Source organism: Psammomys obesus, unplaced genomic scaffold (assembly GCF_907164565.1).
Source record: "Psammomys obesus unplaced genomic scaffold, mPsaObe1.curated_primary_1811, whole genome shotgun sequence".
Classification (NCBI taxonomy): domain Eukaryota; kingdom Metazoa; phylum Chordata; class Mammalia; order Rodentia; family Muridae; genus Psammomys; species Psammomys obesus.
This window is the reverse complement of record NW_026587216.1, coordinates 37,014,569-37,032,864: the sequence shown is the minus strand read 5'-3', so window position 1 is coordinate 37,032,864 and position 18,296 is coordinate 37,014,569. Positions and strand designations below refer to the sequence as shown.

The 18,296-nt window shown below is 40.6% G+C and overlaps 1 protein-coding gene across 1 annotated transcript in view; it reads left to right on the top strand.

Annotated features, from left to right (window-relative positions):
• Positions 1-18,296, top strand: part of Tox (thymocyte selection associated high mobility group box) — a 312,314-nt gene that overhangs the window by 282,416 nt on the left and 11,602 nt on the right. Inside the window, exon 6 of the mRNA XM_055603338.1 lies at positions 5,979-6,059. Coding sequence (XP_055459313.1) covers positions 5,979-6,059 — 81 coding nt within the window. The remainder of the gene's footprint in view (positions 1-5,978; positions 6,060-18,296) is intronic.

Below are 18,296 nucleotides of genomic sequence, written 5' to 3'. Positions count from 1 at the left end.
GTACTTATATAGACATGTACATACTGATACATCAGTGAGATGTTTCACAGCACCATGGGTGTAAACATGTGTAAAACAGGTGTGTGGACATTTATATTCCACACACAGTGGGAGCTAATAATTCCCTTGAAAGTTTCCGTAGCTTTGGTGAGAAGATAACTCCAATGTGATATTGATTCCATTCAGGTCTGTTGTAGCTTCTCGTTTGTACATATGTGTGGAATAGGCTGAATAGCTATCTTTCAAGTTCTCTCTTTCTAGTGATGCATGTTTTAATTTAGAAGATGTAATTTAGTAATTTATCCTGAACAGCCATGCTAATGCTGACTCATATAATGTGAAACCCAATCCCAGGGATTTTTATGCAATAAATACCGCCCCGGGGTGCACACCATTGCTTCTGTCAACTTGGGCTATGCGAACAACAGTGCTTCTTGTGTAGCTATATGGCCTCATGCCATTGCAGCACATCATAACCACGCTGCCCTGAGTGCTGGACTTCTACCGTGAGAAAGAGACCAGACCTTGCAATTTCGAACTTCAAGAGGCATCTGAGGGCGTTTTCATTTCGGGGGGGGAGGGGCGCAGTGAGCAAACACAAATGAATCTCTGATACCAAATTACCTTGATTCGCTCGTAGTATATTATTGTTTGTTGCGCCTGGATTCTCTGTTCTGGGAATGAGGGTAATAATGCCCAGGCAGTGTTCTTTTGGAGGAACTAAATCCATGTAAAAGTGCCTGACAATGACAACAAGAAGGAGCATGTAACTGAAGTATAGTTTTAGTGCTGTTTTCTTTCTGTACCCTTCATGCCTCACGCTACATTGGGCATATAGGAGTCAGTCTATTGATCTAGAGTAATTAACTAACTAACAATCCGATATTTACTTAGTCATCTTCATTTAATAAATCAGGAGATATGTTTTGTAGCCATTTCTAAAGCTGCCCATTTCTGGTCCCTACTAGCCAGGATAAGGTGGTACTAACATGGCTGAGACCCTGCGGGGGGTATCAGACAGTCCTCAGAAGGAACTGAGATTTTTGTAGCATCGTGTAATGTTTTTGGTCCTCTAAATAGTACCTTATGAAATATTAGAACATCCTTAAGAAATATCCTTAAAATATCCTTAAGAAAATGTTGAGCCTCCTTCCCCTACCATCTGGGAGATGGGGGGGTGGGTGGAGAGAGGGAAGGTGGGACCAGGAGGAGATGAGGGAGGGGACTACAATCAGAATATAAAGTAAATCAGTTATAAAAAAATAAAAGTAGATTAAAATTTAAAAAAAAAAAAGCAAATGCTGAGCAACATACACAAAGTGGGGAGGTGACCTTATTAAGGGTCAAGTTGCTTGTAAAATAATGACGCATTTTCCCTGACTGAACTAAATGGAGTCTGCCGTGAGAGGGCCGACCACAGATGAAATTTTTCTGAAGAGGTATCTCTGGGATTGTGAGGAAGTTATTCTTCTTCATACATAATTCTGTTGCTAAGCATTTTCTATAAATAAGAAATGGTAGTGGGAAAAAAAAAATATATATATATATATATATATATTTGCACTTCACCAAAAAAGAAAACACCTTGTCAGTTTTTAAATGAGGTTTGAATAGAATTCAAAGTAAGAAGGATTTTGCACCCTTTCCTATGACTGTAACAACTGTTGAAGTAAAATGACTAGAGATTGCGAGCCCAAGCCAGAAAGAAAGAAGGAAGAGAGAATTAACGAGTATTTTTAAGATTTTGCTTTTCTCGATTAGCTGCATGGATTGTTTGTGGAAGAAGCATGCAAGAGTGAACCAACAGATTGCATAAGAATTTCTTCTGTTTAACTGTGTCGTATTCACTGACGCTGAACTGCTGATTTTAATTAGGGATTATCAGCCTATAAAAACACATGTACTCAGTGGTATTTAGAGCATTCCATGAATCACAGGATCGCATGAACAGGATCTGGGCTCTCCAGAACTGCTATCTGATGTCTATCTGTGTGTGTTTTGGGTTAGCTGTTATATATGTTTGAGTTTAACCAATGAGATGCATTTCAGATAGGAAATGGTGGCTTTCTTGGAATAACAAACCGCAGCATATAACTGTGTTAAGGAAGGATGGATTCAAAAGTGTTTAGATGAGCTGGGGAAATGATAAATGATGTATTATGATTTTTAAATCCTCTCCTGGCCAACTTTGTACTTTATTTCAAACAGCTGTGGCCCATTTGGAAGCCATTTTGCAGCTCAACAGAACACTAATATTTACTGTATGAATCACATACCTTTAAAATATTTGTCTTTCCTAAGAGAAGCTATGCCTTTCCCAAACTTAACTTTGACATAAATCAGACCCATCCTCTCAGGTCAGGTTCATGCATTAGATCACCGAAGTGATTGTTCACTGCCAAATACAATCCCACAACCCCTTTGGTTTCTGCAAATAAAGGGCTTTTGCCATCCATAACTTGAAGTTTTAAAACATCTTTCAGGGCTTTATAGCAGTTATCTTGAAATTTCTGTTCTAACTTAAGAATTTTCCCCCTGCATCCTTTACACGTGGAATCTTTTTTACAATGAATATCATTCACTCAGGTTTAAGGTCTTCGTACATTTCTATTAATATAGAATTCCAACAGCATCCTAGCCCGGTTCTCAGAGAACAGCAGCAGAGAGGCATACACACTGTGTAGTGCTGGAATCATTAGGTAGTTCTCAAAGGTGGAGGGCCTAATTATCGCTGGGTAGACAACCTCAGATTTCCATTCTGATCTGGGCTATCCCCCTTTAAACGCAATTACAGAAATATGCCTCCTGAAATGACCCCCTTCGAATTCTCCCTCTGAACATTTGCAGCTATTTGGGAACGTGTATACCCATCAATCCACATAATGTGAAGTGATGAGTTTGCTCTCCCCTAGAGTGGTGTTTAGGCATTTACACAATGATCCCAACATAGCCGGTCATCAATAGCCGATGGGGAGCCATTTGTGAAACAGGGATGTCTGAGTGCTAGTCAGGTACCCTGTAACAGCATTGATCTTGGGGTGGAACCGGGCCTTACGTTCAGCATGGAGGGCAGAGAGTCACTCCCTCTCCTAGTTATTAACCGGGCACACGGCAGGAATGTTAACACTTTGTGTGGTGTTAACTACCCGAAGCCCAACAAAGGGTAACATCATGTTTACACTGGTGCTGTTTCAATAGAAACCAAAGGAAAGGAAGGTGGGAAGCGCTACATCAGGCCACATTACCTTTGCTGCTTAGGAAACAATACTTCAGGCAAGACTAGAGGCCAGTATGTATTATAAATCCCTCTGACACCTAAGTGAACCCTAATCAGTCAACGGGAGGTGCAGCATTGCGTATTAATTAAAATCATGATATAATTATTTAGGATACTTAGAAGTGTCAAAGATTTATTTACTAAAATGAAAATATTGCTAAATATTTTCCTTAAAATTTTCTAAGATATCAGTGTGTATAGGAGAAAATACCTCTCAAAACTGTGTGTGTGTGTGTGTGTGTGTGTGTGTGTGTGTGTGTGTGTGTTTGATGTATGCATACACATGAATGTATAGGCTCATATGCCCCTCTGTATGCATGCACAAATCAGAAGAGGACTTTGGGTCTCTTCCTCTATGGCTCTCTGCCTTGTTGCGTTAACAAGGTCTTTCTCAACAGGAAGCTTGCTGTTTCTGCTAGGCTGGTGGGCCAGCAAGGTCAGCTCTTGGGATCCCCTTTTCTCTACCTCACGATGCTAGGGCCACAGGCATGCACAGCCACATTGAGCCACTTACATTGGTCCTGTGGATTCACAACCAAACCCTTGTAGCACTTTTCTACCGAGCTATCACTCCAGTCCCTCACAGCCACTTTAAGGTAATCAGAGTAAAGAGTGTGCTTAAAGCCATTATTTACAAACTGTATCGTGGAGAAAAGAGCTTAAGGAAAAACTAGTAAGAGAATTATTTCTCACAGGAAAAGAAAATCAATAAAGATCAGAAGCACTCTGTTTCTAAATTTGGGCTGAAACAAGTATGGACCATAATCTTTAAAGTTAAAGCAAGAGAAACTAGAAACTCAACGAAAATGTCATTTGTACTCAACTGAGAATTTCCACAGAAGATTCTGGATTTGAATTCTGCAGTAATCCTGTAAATCTATGACACTCTTGTGCTTCAATCAAAAGATATATTAACTTTTTAAAGATTTTTTTATGTATATGAGTGCTCTCTCTGTATGTATGCCTGCATGCCAGAAGAGGGCACCAGATCTCACTATAGATGCTAGTAACCCACCATGTGGTTGCTGGGAAAAGAATTCAGGAACAGTGCTCTTAACCTCTGAGCCATCTCTCCAGCCTGATACATCAACTTTTCTACTAAGAACAGTAACAAAACTCCTAACTGGCGTTTCTCATTTTCATTGCTTTGTTATTTAGTAAAGATGGTGGGATGATCAAATGATAATATGGCACTGATTAATGTTTGCTTCAGTTAGTTTTTATTATAAAAAATTCTACATGTGAAAGTCAAAGCTCTAGGCCTGGTGTGGTGATGCAGGCCTTTAATCCCAGCACTTAGGAAGAAGAGGCAGGAGGATCTCTGTGGGTTCAAGGCCAGCCTGGTCTACAAAGTAAGCCCAGGATAGGCAAGACTTTCTACACAGAGAATCCCTGTCTCAAAAAAGAAAAAGAAAAAAGAAAGAAATCAAAGCTTCATGACTCCCTAAAAGAGAGTAATCCCAATCATTTCATGGGTCCTGTTGTAATTCTGCTGTAAGCATAGTTGATTGTTTACCTGGAGTTCTGCTGAAGTTAAAATATTCATGAGTAAATAGTATTTCTCACATCTCAAATTTCAGGGTTGTGCTCTGGGCTCAGCAAACCACTGTCATTAGAAAGTAAAGATTGCCCTCTACTGCCAGCTGCCAGGTGCTTGGCCTTAGACACAAGCCCATTTAACTGCCCGAATAGATTCTAGACCACTTCTCAATATTAACCTAACTCTGGTTATTAGTCACAGCAGGGCAAATGCATTTCCATTTCGACAGTAAATGCTGAAGAGCATTTTGCTCATTTGGGCTGATTTTAAAAGACTGCAGAACTTTGGAACCATGAAACGCAGCCTCAGGGCAGAAGATGAACCTGTCTGTACCCCAGCTTATCCTCACTTCTGCTCTGCCCCTTCTCCTGTTTAAGTAGCCCACCAGGACCTCTGCCGTATAGAAGCCGGTCACTTCTCAGATTTTGTTGCATTTCTGCTGCTTTTGTTTCAGTTTTTTTTTTTTTTAAAGCCCCTGTGAGTATCTGTTTGTTGCAGAACGCTCATGGCTGTCATCCATGTTTCTGTTGAAAAGGACACGACACACAGGCCATGCGGTGTGGCAGATTGTGTCCCTAGCCACTGACCATGCCCATTCCAGTCCTAAGTGTACCCTTGCCTGCTGCTTCTGATTCCCAAAGCCTTGGAAATATAACCTGGAGGCTCTTAAAATTGTGACCAGCCCACAAATGCCAATGCCTGTCCGTTGCTCTTCATACTGTATACAATGTATCATCCTTGAATCCCATCTCAGTATCGTGTTCGGTGTGGACCATAAACGTTAGAATATTGCTGTACTGTTGAATTACTGCCCTTTGTGTAAATATGAACGTGTTATTTCTGGGTGAGGCTTTTCAGAAAGCTTCATCGATGCTGCCATTTATTTCCATGCTCACAGATCCTTTTCATTCTGAACACCCTTTTTGCATTCTAAAAAGTGCAAAACTTTACAATTTTTCATTCTTTTCAAACGGTTTGTTTTCATTCCTCTTCCAAACCTGTTTTAAGAAGAAAACACATATAATATTATAATTATTACATAATTATCTGTGTGTGTGTGTGTGTGTGTGTGTGTGTGTACAATTACCTTTCTGTATTGCTTGTCCCTTGAAGCAGAAGCAGATGCACGGTCTAATTTAAGGCTCTCTGTTACTACCACAGGTCTATAAGAAGAAAACTGAGGCTGCGAAGAAGGAATACCTGAAGCAGCTAGCAGCATACAGAGCCAGCCTTGTATCCAAGGTAACCTGCTATTGTTTGACACTCTGACGGTTCTGTGGCCATGTTGTACAGACTCTGATAGTCATTTAAAGGCAAAAAACGATCATGTTAGTGTTTTGACACCATTTTGTTTGTTGGGGGGAAAAAACAGTACAACCTAACAAAACTGTGTGCTGTGGAAATATTTGTTCATGGCTAGAAAACCAGAGCTGTATGTGGTGGTAAGACACTATCCACCTGTGGACTGTTGCTGCTTAAGTAGCTAAACACAGCACACGTTCTCAGCTAGAACCTGACTCCAGGCTGACCCTTACCCGCCTTCCACTGTGTGAGCCTTTCCTGGAGAGATGCCACCCACTTCAAGTTCTTGTCTCATTATATTGTCATCAGGATATAAAATCGCTTCATTCTGTTTATAAATGAGTATATTGGAAAGTATTTTATGCTTCAGAATATCTTTTATGTTAGCCCTTGCTTATTCTATGCACTGGAGAGTTGACTCTTGTGTCATGTTACTAAAAACCTGTTTCCTTGCATACAGTTCTCAGGAGGGTGACCACTGAGCAACAGGGCTACACCTAGAAGGGCTTGACATAGCAGCTCATCAAATTCAGGTTGCTATTACTTTGTTCATTGTGGCCATAGGCTCTGGATTTCATTGCCTTCATCCACAAGAATGATTCTTTTTACATCCACAAATATCCATTTCTGTCCTAACAACCCTTTAAAAAGTACATTAGATTTTTTGTAGCAGCAAAAATACTCACTGAACATGTTGGAATCAGGGAGGAAGGAATAAGGCCAACTACAAATATCTAAAGATGTCAGCACAGCATTGCTCTGCTCCAATCTCTGCTTCACCTCGAAGCCGTGGTGTTGCAGGAAACTTAGTTTATGGTTTAAAATTAAATTCTTCTTTCTTACTGTCCCATTCCAAATCTCTTTCTGATGTGTCTAACTCCTTTAATTTGTATTTTCACCTGAGCGCACATTTCAGTATGCAGGCAGAATTCAGATATCGATTAGAAAAGTTTAACGAAGCCTCCATTACATGGAGGATCCATCTCACCATTAGACAGATTGATGTTAGCAAATTTGTTTTTCTCAAATATGAGATAATTTAGTTGCCATGCTTTGCCATGAGAGAAAAATCAATATGGGAAGTGTCGCTCCTGATACAAAGCCCTCTGGCTAACGCAATGCCCATTGCCACCAGGATGCCACAGCACTGGCTAAGCCTCCTCTTCCAAAGCATGCGTCACCAGATTTGCTATTAGCTGCAGCTTTGCTCTCTGTTCTGTCTCCAAGTTGCAGCCCTCAGTACATGGCAATTTGTATAAACACTGCAAATTGCCTTTTCTACATTTAAGAAACCATGCACATTTTTTACAGCTTACTCTGACAATTTTTTTCCTCTCTTTAGCAGCTAGAAATTTTGCTGGAGCTGTTGAATCTCTATTTGTGTATGGTTCTCTATGATGTGTATACAGATTGAAGGAAAGTTTCAATCTCCTTGGGTCAGAGAGATGCCCCTGAAAGCATTTGCTGCTTTGCCTTCTCCACAACCACAAATTTACAGCCTACCTCTGTAGAGCACATGGCAGCATAATGCTTTTCCAGTTTAATTATGACAAGGCAACCCAGGACTACTCAAATGCAAACATCTGTTTTCCGCATTATAATCTTGTACTATGTTATAAATTTAAAGCAACAAACAGTAATCATAATTCCAGGAGTCCACCATGTGCCAGCCAGGATCTATTCTTTTGTTATTGTTCAGTAATTCGTAGATTTGTTGGCAAGTTTTCCTGAGCATGTGGATGTAGCTCTATGCCAGGAAGAGAGGAGATAGTTGACAATAAGCAACCTGTGCTCTTCCTATAAAAGGCGTGGTTTAGGCTTAGAAGGCTATGAGTAGAAGCACTGGCTAAGAAGTTATTGAGGTTTGCCAAACCCAACGCTTGGCTAGACTCATTCTCAGCAGCCTCTTGGAAAATGTGGCATTGAAGATGAGGGCAAGAGAAGACTTGACCTTACAAAACCAAAATGCCCAAAGGAAGGGAGAACAGCATCTCAGAGGAGACCACTGTGGCCAGACCTGAGTGACTAGAGGCACTTGTGAATGGATGCCATATGGGACAATGAAAGGGGCTAGGATTTATTCCCAGTGCAAATGTGGAAGGGGGTGTCAATGAGTGGGCATCTGCAGGGAACTGAGATTTAAAAGCTCACTTTATGAGAAAAAGCTCTACGTGCTGTAGTCCTTGAAACAGGCTTAATTGCCAGCATTCCATTGAAGAGGAAAATAGCAAGGAGATAACCAGTGTCGTGGCAGCATTGCTTTTCTTTGGTCCTTGTCTTTCTCTGGACCATGTTGCTCAGGGGCCTAAACACAGTACTCTTCTTCATCTTCCAAGTCCCCGCTGTCCTGAAGTTATGGAATGACACGGCATTCTCTCTCACTCTTACCACAAAGGTCAATCCACCCATGAATCACTGTGTTGTCCTCACATCTGCTTTCTTGTGTCCGTGCCAGGCTCTGTATTTCACATCTCCAGAAGTCCACACCCAGCCAATTTTCTATTCGGTACATGCATTTCTCCTGCATTCCTAGGCCAGCAGGTCTCTCTCACTTGTGGTCATAGTATAGTCTGCTACTGCATACTCTTCCCGCTCCAGGCCACACTAGGCAGCAGCCCAGGCCTTCAGGACACTGCTGTGTGTCAGGCTTGCTGGCAGGTGCTAGGAGACAAACACGGATAGGCCGGTCCTTGTGGGATGTTTCTTGATCCCTGGAAGCTTCAGAGCTCTTCTCTAGAATTAGCTGCCTCTAAAAGAACATAATCAAAATTAGAAATACCGTTGAGCCTGAGTGGTGGCAAGGGCCGTTCCCAGCCCTCAGGCTACTTGCATAACATGGAATGTAATCTGTATGCCCATTAATAGGGCCCCAGGTTTGGGTGAAATTGAAATCTACCCCAAAGAAAAAAGGTCCAAGGGTAGTAAGTGACCATTCTCACCTGTGAACTTCAAAATGGCTGTCTGAATGCATCCTTGGAATCTCCCCCCCCCCCCGAATAACAGCAGAAGTAGAAATGGTTCCTTGTTGCTGACAATTCCCTCGTGAGTCATTCCTCACAGTTGGCATCTTTCTATAGCATTCTGTTGAACATTGTAACCACCTGGCTTTGTAGGTCTGAGTCTCAGTCCCACACAAAAATCAAGTGTCATGTCTACCTTGAGGACAGGGTGGTATTGACATTGGAGAGTAAAATGCAGCATCTTCTAGAGCTTCTACGCTTTTTTCTACTCTCAGTGGCTGTCAGATATTTCTTCTCTTTAGAACCGATACCTCTTACTGTTTTTCTAAGAAAACCCCTGCCAGCTCTTACTTATTACCAGCTGAGAGTAGAGCTGTCTTGGCTCAAGCAAGACTAGCATCTGGAAAGCTGTCCCTTCTCAACACCATGCCACCACTGACGTCTGAGCATAGAATGGAGCCCTGCACAACGCTGAAATCCCCTGCCAGTGTTTCAGTGCTCCGAGCGGGTGGGGTTTTACCTAGTGGTGCCAGGCAATGACAGAACCGCAACACCAGCCTCTTCCTGCTGTCCAGGCATGACAGAATTGCTAGGTGCTTCAATGGAAGTACTGGGTACAAAGAGTGCTGGGAAAAGTCCCAGAATTACTGATTTGATTTTAAACACTATTATTTAAAAGAAGTTAGAAAGAAATAAAAAAAATACTGGAAGACCCTAGGTTAAAAATGGCAGCAAAGAGAAGATAGTTTACACTGATTACACTCAATGATCTAAGACTTGAGGATGTTCGAGCCCACACAGGTCATTAGGAAGAGAGTGGGGGTCACCCACATTATGCTTGACGTGAGTGTAGAACAAATGAGATGGTGTTTTAACGAAGAGGCCTCAGGTCAAAGGTGATAAAGTTTGTTAAGCTCTCCAAGTGTCACGCACAACAATATCTTTTCCTTGGAATTTTTGAAGAGCAAAAGCAAAGTTTGTGATTTCGCAGCTAGACGGGAGCCTGAGGTACCTTCAACATCTCTGCTTCCTTGTGTCATTAAAGGAGCCACGTTTGAGGACTTCATAAAGGGCACCATTATCAATCTTGGAAAACTTTGTGGGAAGGGCATCAGAAAAATCGTCAGCTGCTGATAGATAGTAAAGGAAAGGGAGTTCAAATTCCAGCCCACCATTTCCTATCTGCTTGTCTTCAGGCAGTTTCTTAGACATTCTAAGGTTTAGCTCACTCCATTATTAAGCAGAGAAGATCACAGGGCCTTTTGAATAACCTTTCCAGACTAAATAAGGAAATCTATATAATTTAATGTTACAGTTGAGGACATTATGCTAAATAAAATGTTGGTGACATAAGGACTGAACCTGAGAAGTTCCTCTTCTGCTATGTAAAATAGTCATGCTCATAGCCTTGAAAACTTGAATAATGCTTGCTAGCTGCTGGGGGTTAAAGCAGAATTGCTAACCCACAGGCAGGTCCAGCTAGCAAGATGAATTCGCCATACCTGTAACACAGAGCAATTTTTTGTCCACTTAAAAAAATGATGTGAAAAGTATAAATATGTGTTAAGAGTTCTTACCACAACAAAATAAATTCTAAATTAAAAACCATTTGCATGGTTTAAGATGTTGAGCAAAGGAAATTCTTAATAAATATGAATAATTCATAATTACAACTTAATATTATCAGTGAGTATGCGTAGGAGTAGAGAAAACTGTGTGTTATTGAGTCACGGTGTCTATTTGGTTGCAAAGTTGCCTCTTTATAAAGATACTCTAAAAGTTACAAAATATTTTCATTAATTTTAATTTGTTCATTTAAATTTAAATTTTCAAAATATTTAACTAATCTTTTTTTTCTCTGTAGCTCCATCCCATTACAAAGATTAAAATGTCCTAAACATTTGTCTATGTGGGTTCCTTAACTAAATTGGACTTCTTGAGTCCTGTAAGAAGGCCATGAAGAAAGTGGAGTCATGCTGCCTTGGGCAGTGTTGTTCACTATGGAAGGTCATACTGAGTTGGGCTATTAAATACAGCTTAAAGAAATAGGGTTTTTCCATAGACTAAGAAATTCCTAGACACAAGTCTAAATCGTTACGTTGAAAGCAATATAGAACTTCAAAGCAATGGAAGTAGTTTCACTTCACCACATAGACCAGGATTTATATTCCCCAAATGAGTGTTGCATTCAAAGAAGTCACCTTGGGAGGCCAGAAACTCATTTTTTTATTGCTCCCAGGGTTCAAGAGATATTTTTTGAAACTCCCATTTAAAACTGCAGTCAGGAAAAGTTTATGAGCCACTCTAGAAAATCAATCTTGTTACATTATTTTCACACCTCATTCTTTTCTCCAAACATCACATAGACAGAAACCACAGCTTTGGCCTCAACTCATTATTCACTAGTTCCAAAAATTGAATTCACCATCAAAAGGCAAAAAAGTTGTGTGAAGATATGTAAAATAGTGACCCTCAGACTCTGAAGAGAATTCCAACAAAGCTGCTCATATAGTCTCTGCCACAACAGCCAGCTCAGATGCCAGCTCAGGAGCAAGCATTTGGGTGCGTGTGTGATGATAAGCGAAAGCATCATTGTTGCTTGAAGCCACCATCATATGTGTGATATTCTCTTTCGTAAAAGGGTGTTGGGGATGCTATTGAGGCAATGAAACACGACGACCAAAAGCAACTTGGACAGAGGAGAGGGTTTATTTGGCTTACATTTCCAGAGTCCTGGAGGCAGGAGCTGATGCAGAGACCCTGAGGGGATGCTGCTCACGGACTCTCTCCACCTGGATTGCTCAGCCTACTTTCTCTTGGAACCGGGGACCACCAGCCTAGGGATAGCACCATCCACAATGAGCTGGGCCCTCACACATAAATCACTAATTAAGAAAATGCCCTACAGGCTTGCAACAACCCTGTCTTAACTAAGGCTCCCTCTTCTTCAATCACTCTAACTTGTGTCAAGTTGGCAAAAAACTAGGCAGCACAAGGGGTGTGTCAATGTGAGAGAGAGAGGAGAGAGAGTAATGTGTTTTGTGTAAGAGAGGGGAGTGCCACAGTGAGTCATGTGATAGGGAAAATTCTCAGTGTCGGTCCCCACCCTGCTCCTGTTCATTGCTGGGAATGCTGGGCTATGCCTCCCCTGTCTCTGCCCATCTCACTGTAGCAGTACAGGGATTACAGATGCTCACTACAGCCTCATCCAAAGAGGTTTCCTCTCTAAAGGTAGAGGCTTCTAAAGTAGGCTTTTAAAGCTTAGAAGGGACAGTGAGAACATTTCTATAAAAAAACAAACAAACATATATGACAGGATGGCATTTAAGTAAATTAGTTAAGCTCTTTGATGCTATTACCAATAATAAAGAAACTCAAGGCCCAGTTTCAATTAAAGGAGAGTAAATTAGAAAGAAAAAAAATGTTTTCTTTTTGGAGAATGAGATAAACTCCAGAATTCATGCCGTGGAGAGCTTTTGAGACAAATAGTGAGTGTGAATTTGCAAATGGGATGGATCATTTTATGACTGTTAACATAAAATTTGAAGCTCTGAGCCAAGATTGTGATTTAAAGATAATAAAATCTCATGCTTCAGGGTTTAAGTTAATCACCTGCAAGGGCTAGGAAGGATTTGCTTCCGAGAAGTAACAATGTACAATAGAGGAGGTGCATAAATTTTGTTTAATTTTCAATGCATCAAGCATTGGTCAGTACTGAAAACAAGAATCAAATTAGATGGACTATTAATTTGATTTGGTCCAGCAACTCTTATATTATTGCTTCCACTGAGTTTTATGTCTTGTGTTTATACTTTGCTATTTTAAATAACAATTATTTTTACAATCTTTCATTTTTATAGCATATATCATAGCAAAATGGAGGCATTTATATTCTCTGCAGAATCATCTTCATTATACAAAGTAAATGAGAATGAAGTTCTCTTGGATGTTCATCAGTGTGCTTAATAAGAACTCTCTTAAGGCAGTTAGTCCTATACCCTTTGTGTACTTTACATATTTCAAAGGAAGTCTCCACTGTAAGTCCCAAAAGGTCTCTGCTGCTGCTAACTTTCATTTTTCCCTAAAGAATACATCATCTAAATTCCATGGTTCAAATACAAGAGGAAAGAGAGCACAGTTAGAAACCAACAGTAAAAAAACATCTGTCTACACCTTAAAACATTTTCTTAAATTCTAAACAACTTAAGCCTAAGTGAAACTATGCCTGTCTAGTCTTCAACTCCATCAGAGACTTGAGAAAAAAATAAAATTATTACTTATGTAGGTAGTGCAGGCAAGCAGCTTCCAAAACTAAGAGATGACAGAGACAGTTTACTGCCTGGTCAGTCACCCATTCTCTCTCTATAATGTTGGAGCATCATCTTCAGCCTTCTGGCCCAATAGAAAATACAAGATATGATAGAGAATGACTTAGGTACAAAACTCTTGACTCATCTAGACAGGATAGATGGCATTTTCTTCATGGTTGACAAATACAAAGGAGCTATATATTTTGAATATAACCTTTATGTCTGAGTTTCCTGATTGTTTCACAACTGTTCTTATAAATAACTGTGTATTATAAATAAATAAAATCCATATGCAAAAAAAGAAGAAAAAAGAAACCAACGGTAAACAACAGGTCAACCTATTTTGTGGTAGAGCCCTTACCTAGCATGCATGAAGTCTTGTGTCCAATCTCCAGAACTGAAAGGAAAAAAAAAGATTAAAGAGCACATTTCTCTTCTAAAAGTACCAAAATATTTGGTTGATTCTCAGTTCACACTAGTAATACCATGTTTGTCAGATGATTGGCATGAGATACTGCAAAATGAAAAGGTTGAATGTAGAAATAAAATTTAAGTTACTCAACACATCTGAGAGAGTAATTCTGATTTCTAACTGATTTCTAACACCATAGAAGGTATGGAGACCCTCGATGTGGTGCAGCTGATTGGAAGAATTGTTGTATTGCTTTTGCATTTTCATTGGAAGAACAGTGAGGAAATACTAAATTTGTGATTTCTTCACATTCCCATTTAGTGAGATTATGAGTTCACGACTGTTTGCTGTCTGAAATGAAGGTATTCTACCTATCTCCAATACAGGTCACTATAATTAATGAGTGGTTAGTCACGCTGCTCTAATTAATAGTTGGCCAGAAGTGGAGCTACAGGCTGGCTTTTCCCCCATCTAAATGACTGACCTTTGCACAAAGACACAAATACTCTGCATTTGGGTGGGACTCTGCCAGCATCCCGGTGAGGTCCTTTAGCTTCCCAAACATCACCTGAACAAGGATGCCTCCAGAAGACATGCAGCTGTGGAAGGAGGAAACTCACAAGCCTAGATCCCAGACAAAGAACCACAGGCAGCTGCCCTAAAAATGCACAAACAAGGAACATTATATGGACTGAGCAGGTTGTATTTCTGTGCTCAGGAATCAACAATTAAATAAAATGAGGTGATGGATGTGAAAGAGAGCAAGGAGGGGTACATGGAAGGGCGTGGAGGGAAGAAAGAAAAGGGGGTGATATAATCTCAAAAAGTTTAAAAATTATTCTTAATCAAGCAATGAAGCTGAAGGGTATGTGAATAAAAAACAGCATGAAGTACTGGCATTTCCTTCTCTTCCAGGCAGTGTATAGCTCACACTAAACATAAAAAAACAAACAAGGTAAACAATCTGACATACAGGAGGGTCTTCAGGCCTTGAGATCCTTCTGTAGTCCTTGAGATGCAAGAGGCTATAACTAGGTGACAGTCGTCAACAGAGATGGCAGAACCTGAATCAGGCACTGTCCAAGGACAGTCAGTCATGCATTCATTCAACAACATGTTCTTTGAGCTCTTCTAGCTGCATGAATCATAAAGAACTGGGTCCCCACAACTAGGATCTCTTTCTTTATCCAGGACATCTTAGCAAAAAGACAGTTTAGTAAGAGAACTCACACGGGAGGCTCTGCAGTGGATACAGGAGTGTCTCAACAGTAATATAGTAAGAGAACACCTACTTGAGTGTCTGTGGTGGATATGGAAATGGCCCAATAGCTTGTTTGGCACGTGATATTCTACTGTTTGCAAAGCAAGGAGGAGAGAAAGGAACAACAACCCCTAGCTTCCTGAAGCTCTCCCTCAGTGTCAAAAGTTGCATTTCAAGTGTTCTCTAAATTGTTTTTAGAAATCTACTTAGTTAGAAAAACACAATAGCCCTGGTGAGTAAACGTTCCTGGTATTCCAGAGTAGCTCAGGGTGCTGGCTGGTCTGTATATTGTTTGTTGTGAACAAGATAAATGGCAAGATAGAGAATGTTTTGCACTGAATTATCCTTGAGGAAAAGAGCCCTTCCATACTATGGAAGCTCTTTCATGGGATGGGACCTCCAGTCTGCTCCAGATCACCTCCTCCAAGTTCTGTGTTTCAGGCAGGTGTTGTTTTCAGCAGTGGAGTCTTCCTTAGAGTTCTAGGAGGCAATGGAGGACAACAGCCAGAACCTATGTTGTTTGGAGAGTTTCTTGAACTTCTCTGACTAACAACTCAAGTTGATCAAGAAGTTTTCTATGTCTGGTATCGGGGCTTTTGTTGGATAGTCTATGGCTCACAGGGTAAGCATTATGTCCCTATGTGACATAACTCCCTTTAACTACACACACACATGCACAAACACACACATGCACACACACTTATACAAACATTATATATGCATTTTAAGTAGGCTTATAAAATAATATTTCTCTTGTAGAGGAATTTTAATCCAACAACACAATTGCTCTGGCAAGGGACCACATCCAAAGACCTTCTAGCTCTGTGCGATCCAACTGGAATGCAGACACACTCTGAATTACCATATGATCTGGCTGGAATATAGACATACCCTTAGTACACACCTTTAATCCCAAAGAATGAAGGTAAATTTAGTTTATAGAAGAAAGCAGCCATGTTTGAAAGTGACATCTAGAGTTCTTTATGTATTCTGGATATTAGCCCTTTGTCAGATGTAGGGTTGGTGAAAATCTTTTCCCAGTCTGTAGGCAATCATTTTGTTCTGTTGAAGTGTCCTTTGCTTTACAGAAGCTTTTCAGTTTCATGAGATCTCATTTATTCATTGTTGATCTTAGAGCCTAAGCTATTGGTGTTCTGTTCAGGAAGTTGTCTCCTGTGCCAATGAGTTCTAGGCTCTTCCCCACTTTTTCTTCCAATAGATTTAGTGTATCTGGTTTTATGGTGAGGTTTTTGATCCATTTGGACTTTAATTTTGTGCATGATGATAGTTATGTGTCTATTTGCATTTTGCTACATACGGATATCCAATTAGACCAGCATCATTTATCAAAGATGCTATCTTCTTTCCATTGTGTTGTTTCAGCGTTTCTGTAAAAAAATCACATTTTTAGAGGTGTGTGGCTTTATTTCTGGGTCTTCAATTCCATTCCATAGATCCACCAGTCTGTTTCTATGTCAATACCATGCAGTTTTTATTAAAATTGCTCTATAGTAGAGCTTGAGATCAGGGATAGAGATAACTCCAGAAGATCTTTTATTATACAAGATTGTTTTAGACATCCCCTGAAAGTCTCCACACAACAGGAGATCAAAGCAGATATAGAGACTCACAGCCAAACTTTTTGCAGAGTACAGAGTCTTATGGAAGAAAGGGGTGTAGAAGGACCTGGAGGGGACAGAAGCTCCATAAGGACACCAACAAAGCCAAAAAAATCTGTGTTCAAGGGGCCCTGCAGAGACTGATTCACCATCCAAGGACCGTGAGTGGAGAGGATCTAGACCCCCTGCTCAGATGTAACTCAGTCTCTATATGGGTTTCTGAGTAAGGGGAGCAGGGGCTGTGTCTGACATGAACTGAGTTGCCTGGTCTTTTATCACTTCCTCCTGGTGAGGCAACCTTGTCAGGCCACAGAGGAAGAGGATCCAGGCAGTCCTGATGAGACTTGGTAAGCTGGGTCAGATGGCAGGGAGGAGGACTCCCTTTCAGTGGATTAGGGGAAGGAGATAGGAGGGAAGAGAAAGGGAAGGTGAGCCTGTGAGGAGATGAAGTGCAGGGCTATAATTGGGATATAAAATGAAAAAAATTGTAAAAAGTAAAAGTAAATAAAGAGAAAGAAAAGAAAGTGACATCTAACTGAAGGCCAGACAAAGTGATGAATCAGAGAAAGATTTGAGTAAACGAGTCATAGATAAAATATGCCCAACTCTCATGAAAATAGGACAGGAAAGAGAGACAGACGACTTAAAAGCCTCATAGGGAGAGAGATGACAGTTCTTTTTTTTGTGTGTGTGTTAAGAGTTATTTTCTATATTCTTTTTTAAAAAAATTTATTACAGTTTATTCACTTTGTATCCAGCTGTAGACCCCTCCTTCATCCACTCCCATTCCCACCCTCTCCCCCTCTTCTTCTCCTATGCCCTCCCCCCATCCAATAATAGGGAAGTTCCTCCTCCCCTTCTATCTGACCCTAGTCTATCAGTTCTCATCAGGACTGGCTGCGTTGTCTTCCTCTGTGGCCTGGTAAGGCTGCCCCCCACCCCTTTACTGAGAGTTTTTTACCACAACAGTTTTATAGAGACATGTTGCAGAGAGAACAAGCTGGAAACAGATGAAAAGAAAATGAGCCAGAGAATGAGAAATAAGAAGATTAAAACATACTGCCAGAATTAGTTTGAGGTTAGGAGGAGCAATTCAGTCAGAAGCCAGAGAAGTCAATTTGCACCAGTCAGCTTGGAGAGGAGTTTGGGCCAGAACAGGAGTTGAACCAGCCAGCAAGTGTTCAGAAAGAACTAGAAAGGCTTGGAAACAGTTCTCATCTCATCCTCTCATCTGAGAAAATTAAAAAAAACATTTACATTCCCTACTTTTTTCAAGCACATTTAGTACTTTTTTCTCTCTCTCCTTCCTTGCAATCCCTTCATTACTATTTCTCCCTTCCCTCCTCAGTTTAGCTCTGCCCCTCATATTTTTCCCCTCCTTTCATAACACCTGTGTCCTATTATCCCCTTATTTAGAGCTCCTCTCCCTCATTCCCATGGTACTTTTGCCTCTGTAGCCTCTGTGGTCACATCTGGTCATGTACCCAAGCATAAGATTCAGAGCTGGGAGCCACAAATAATTTTTTAAAATGCATGTAGTATTTCTGTTTCTAGATATGGGTTACCTCACTCATGCGATATTTCCCAGTTCCATCCATTTACCTGAAAATTTCAT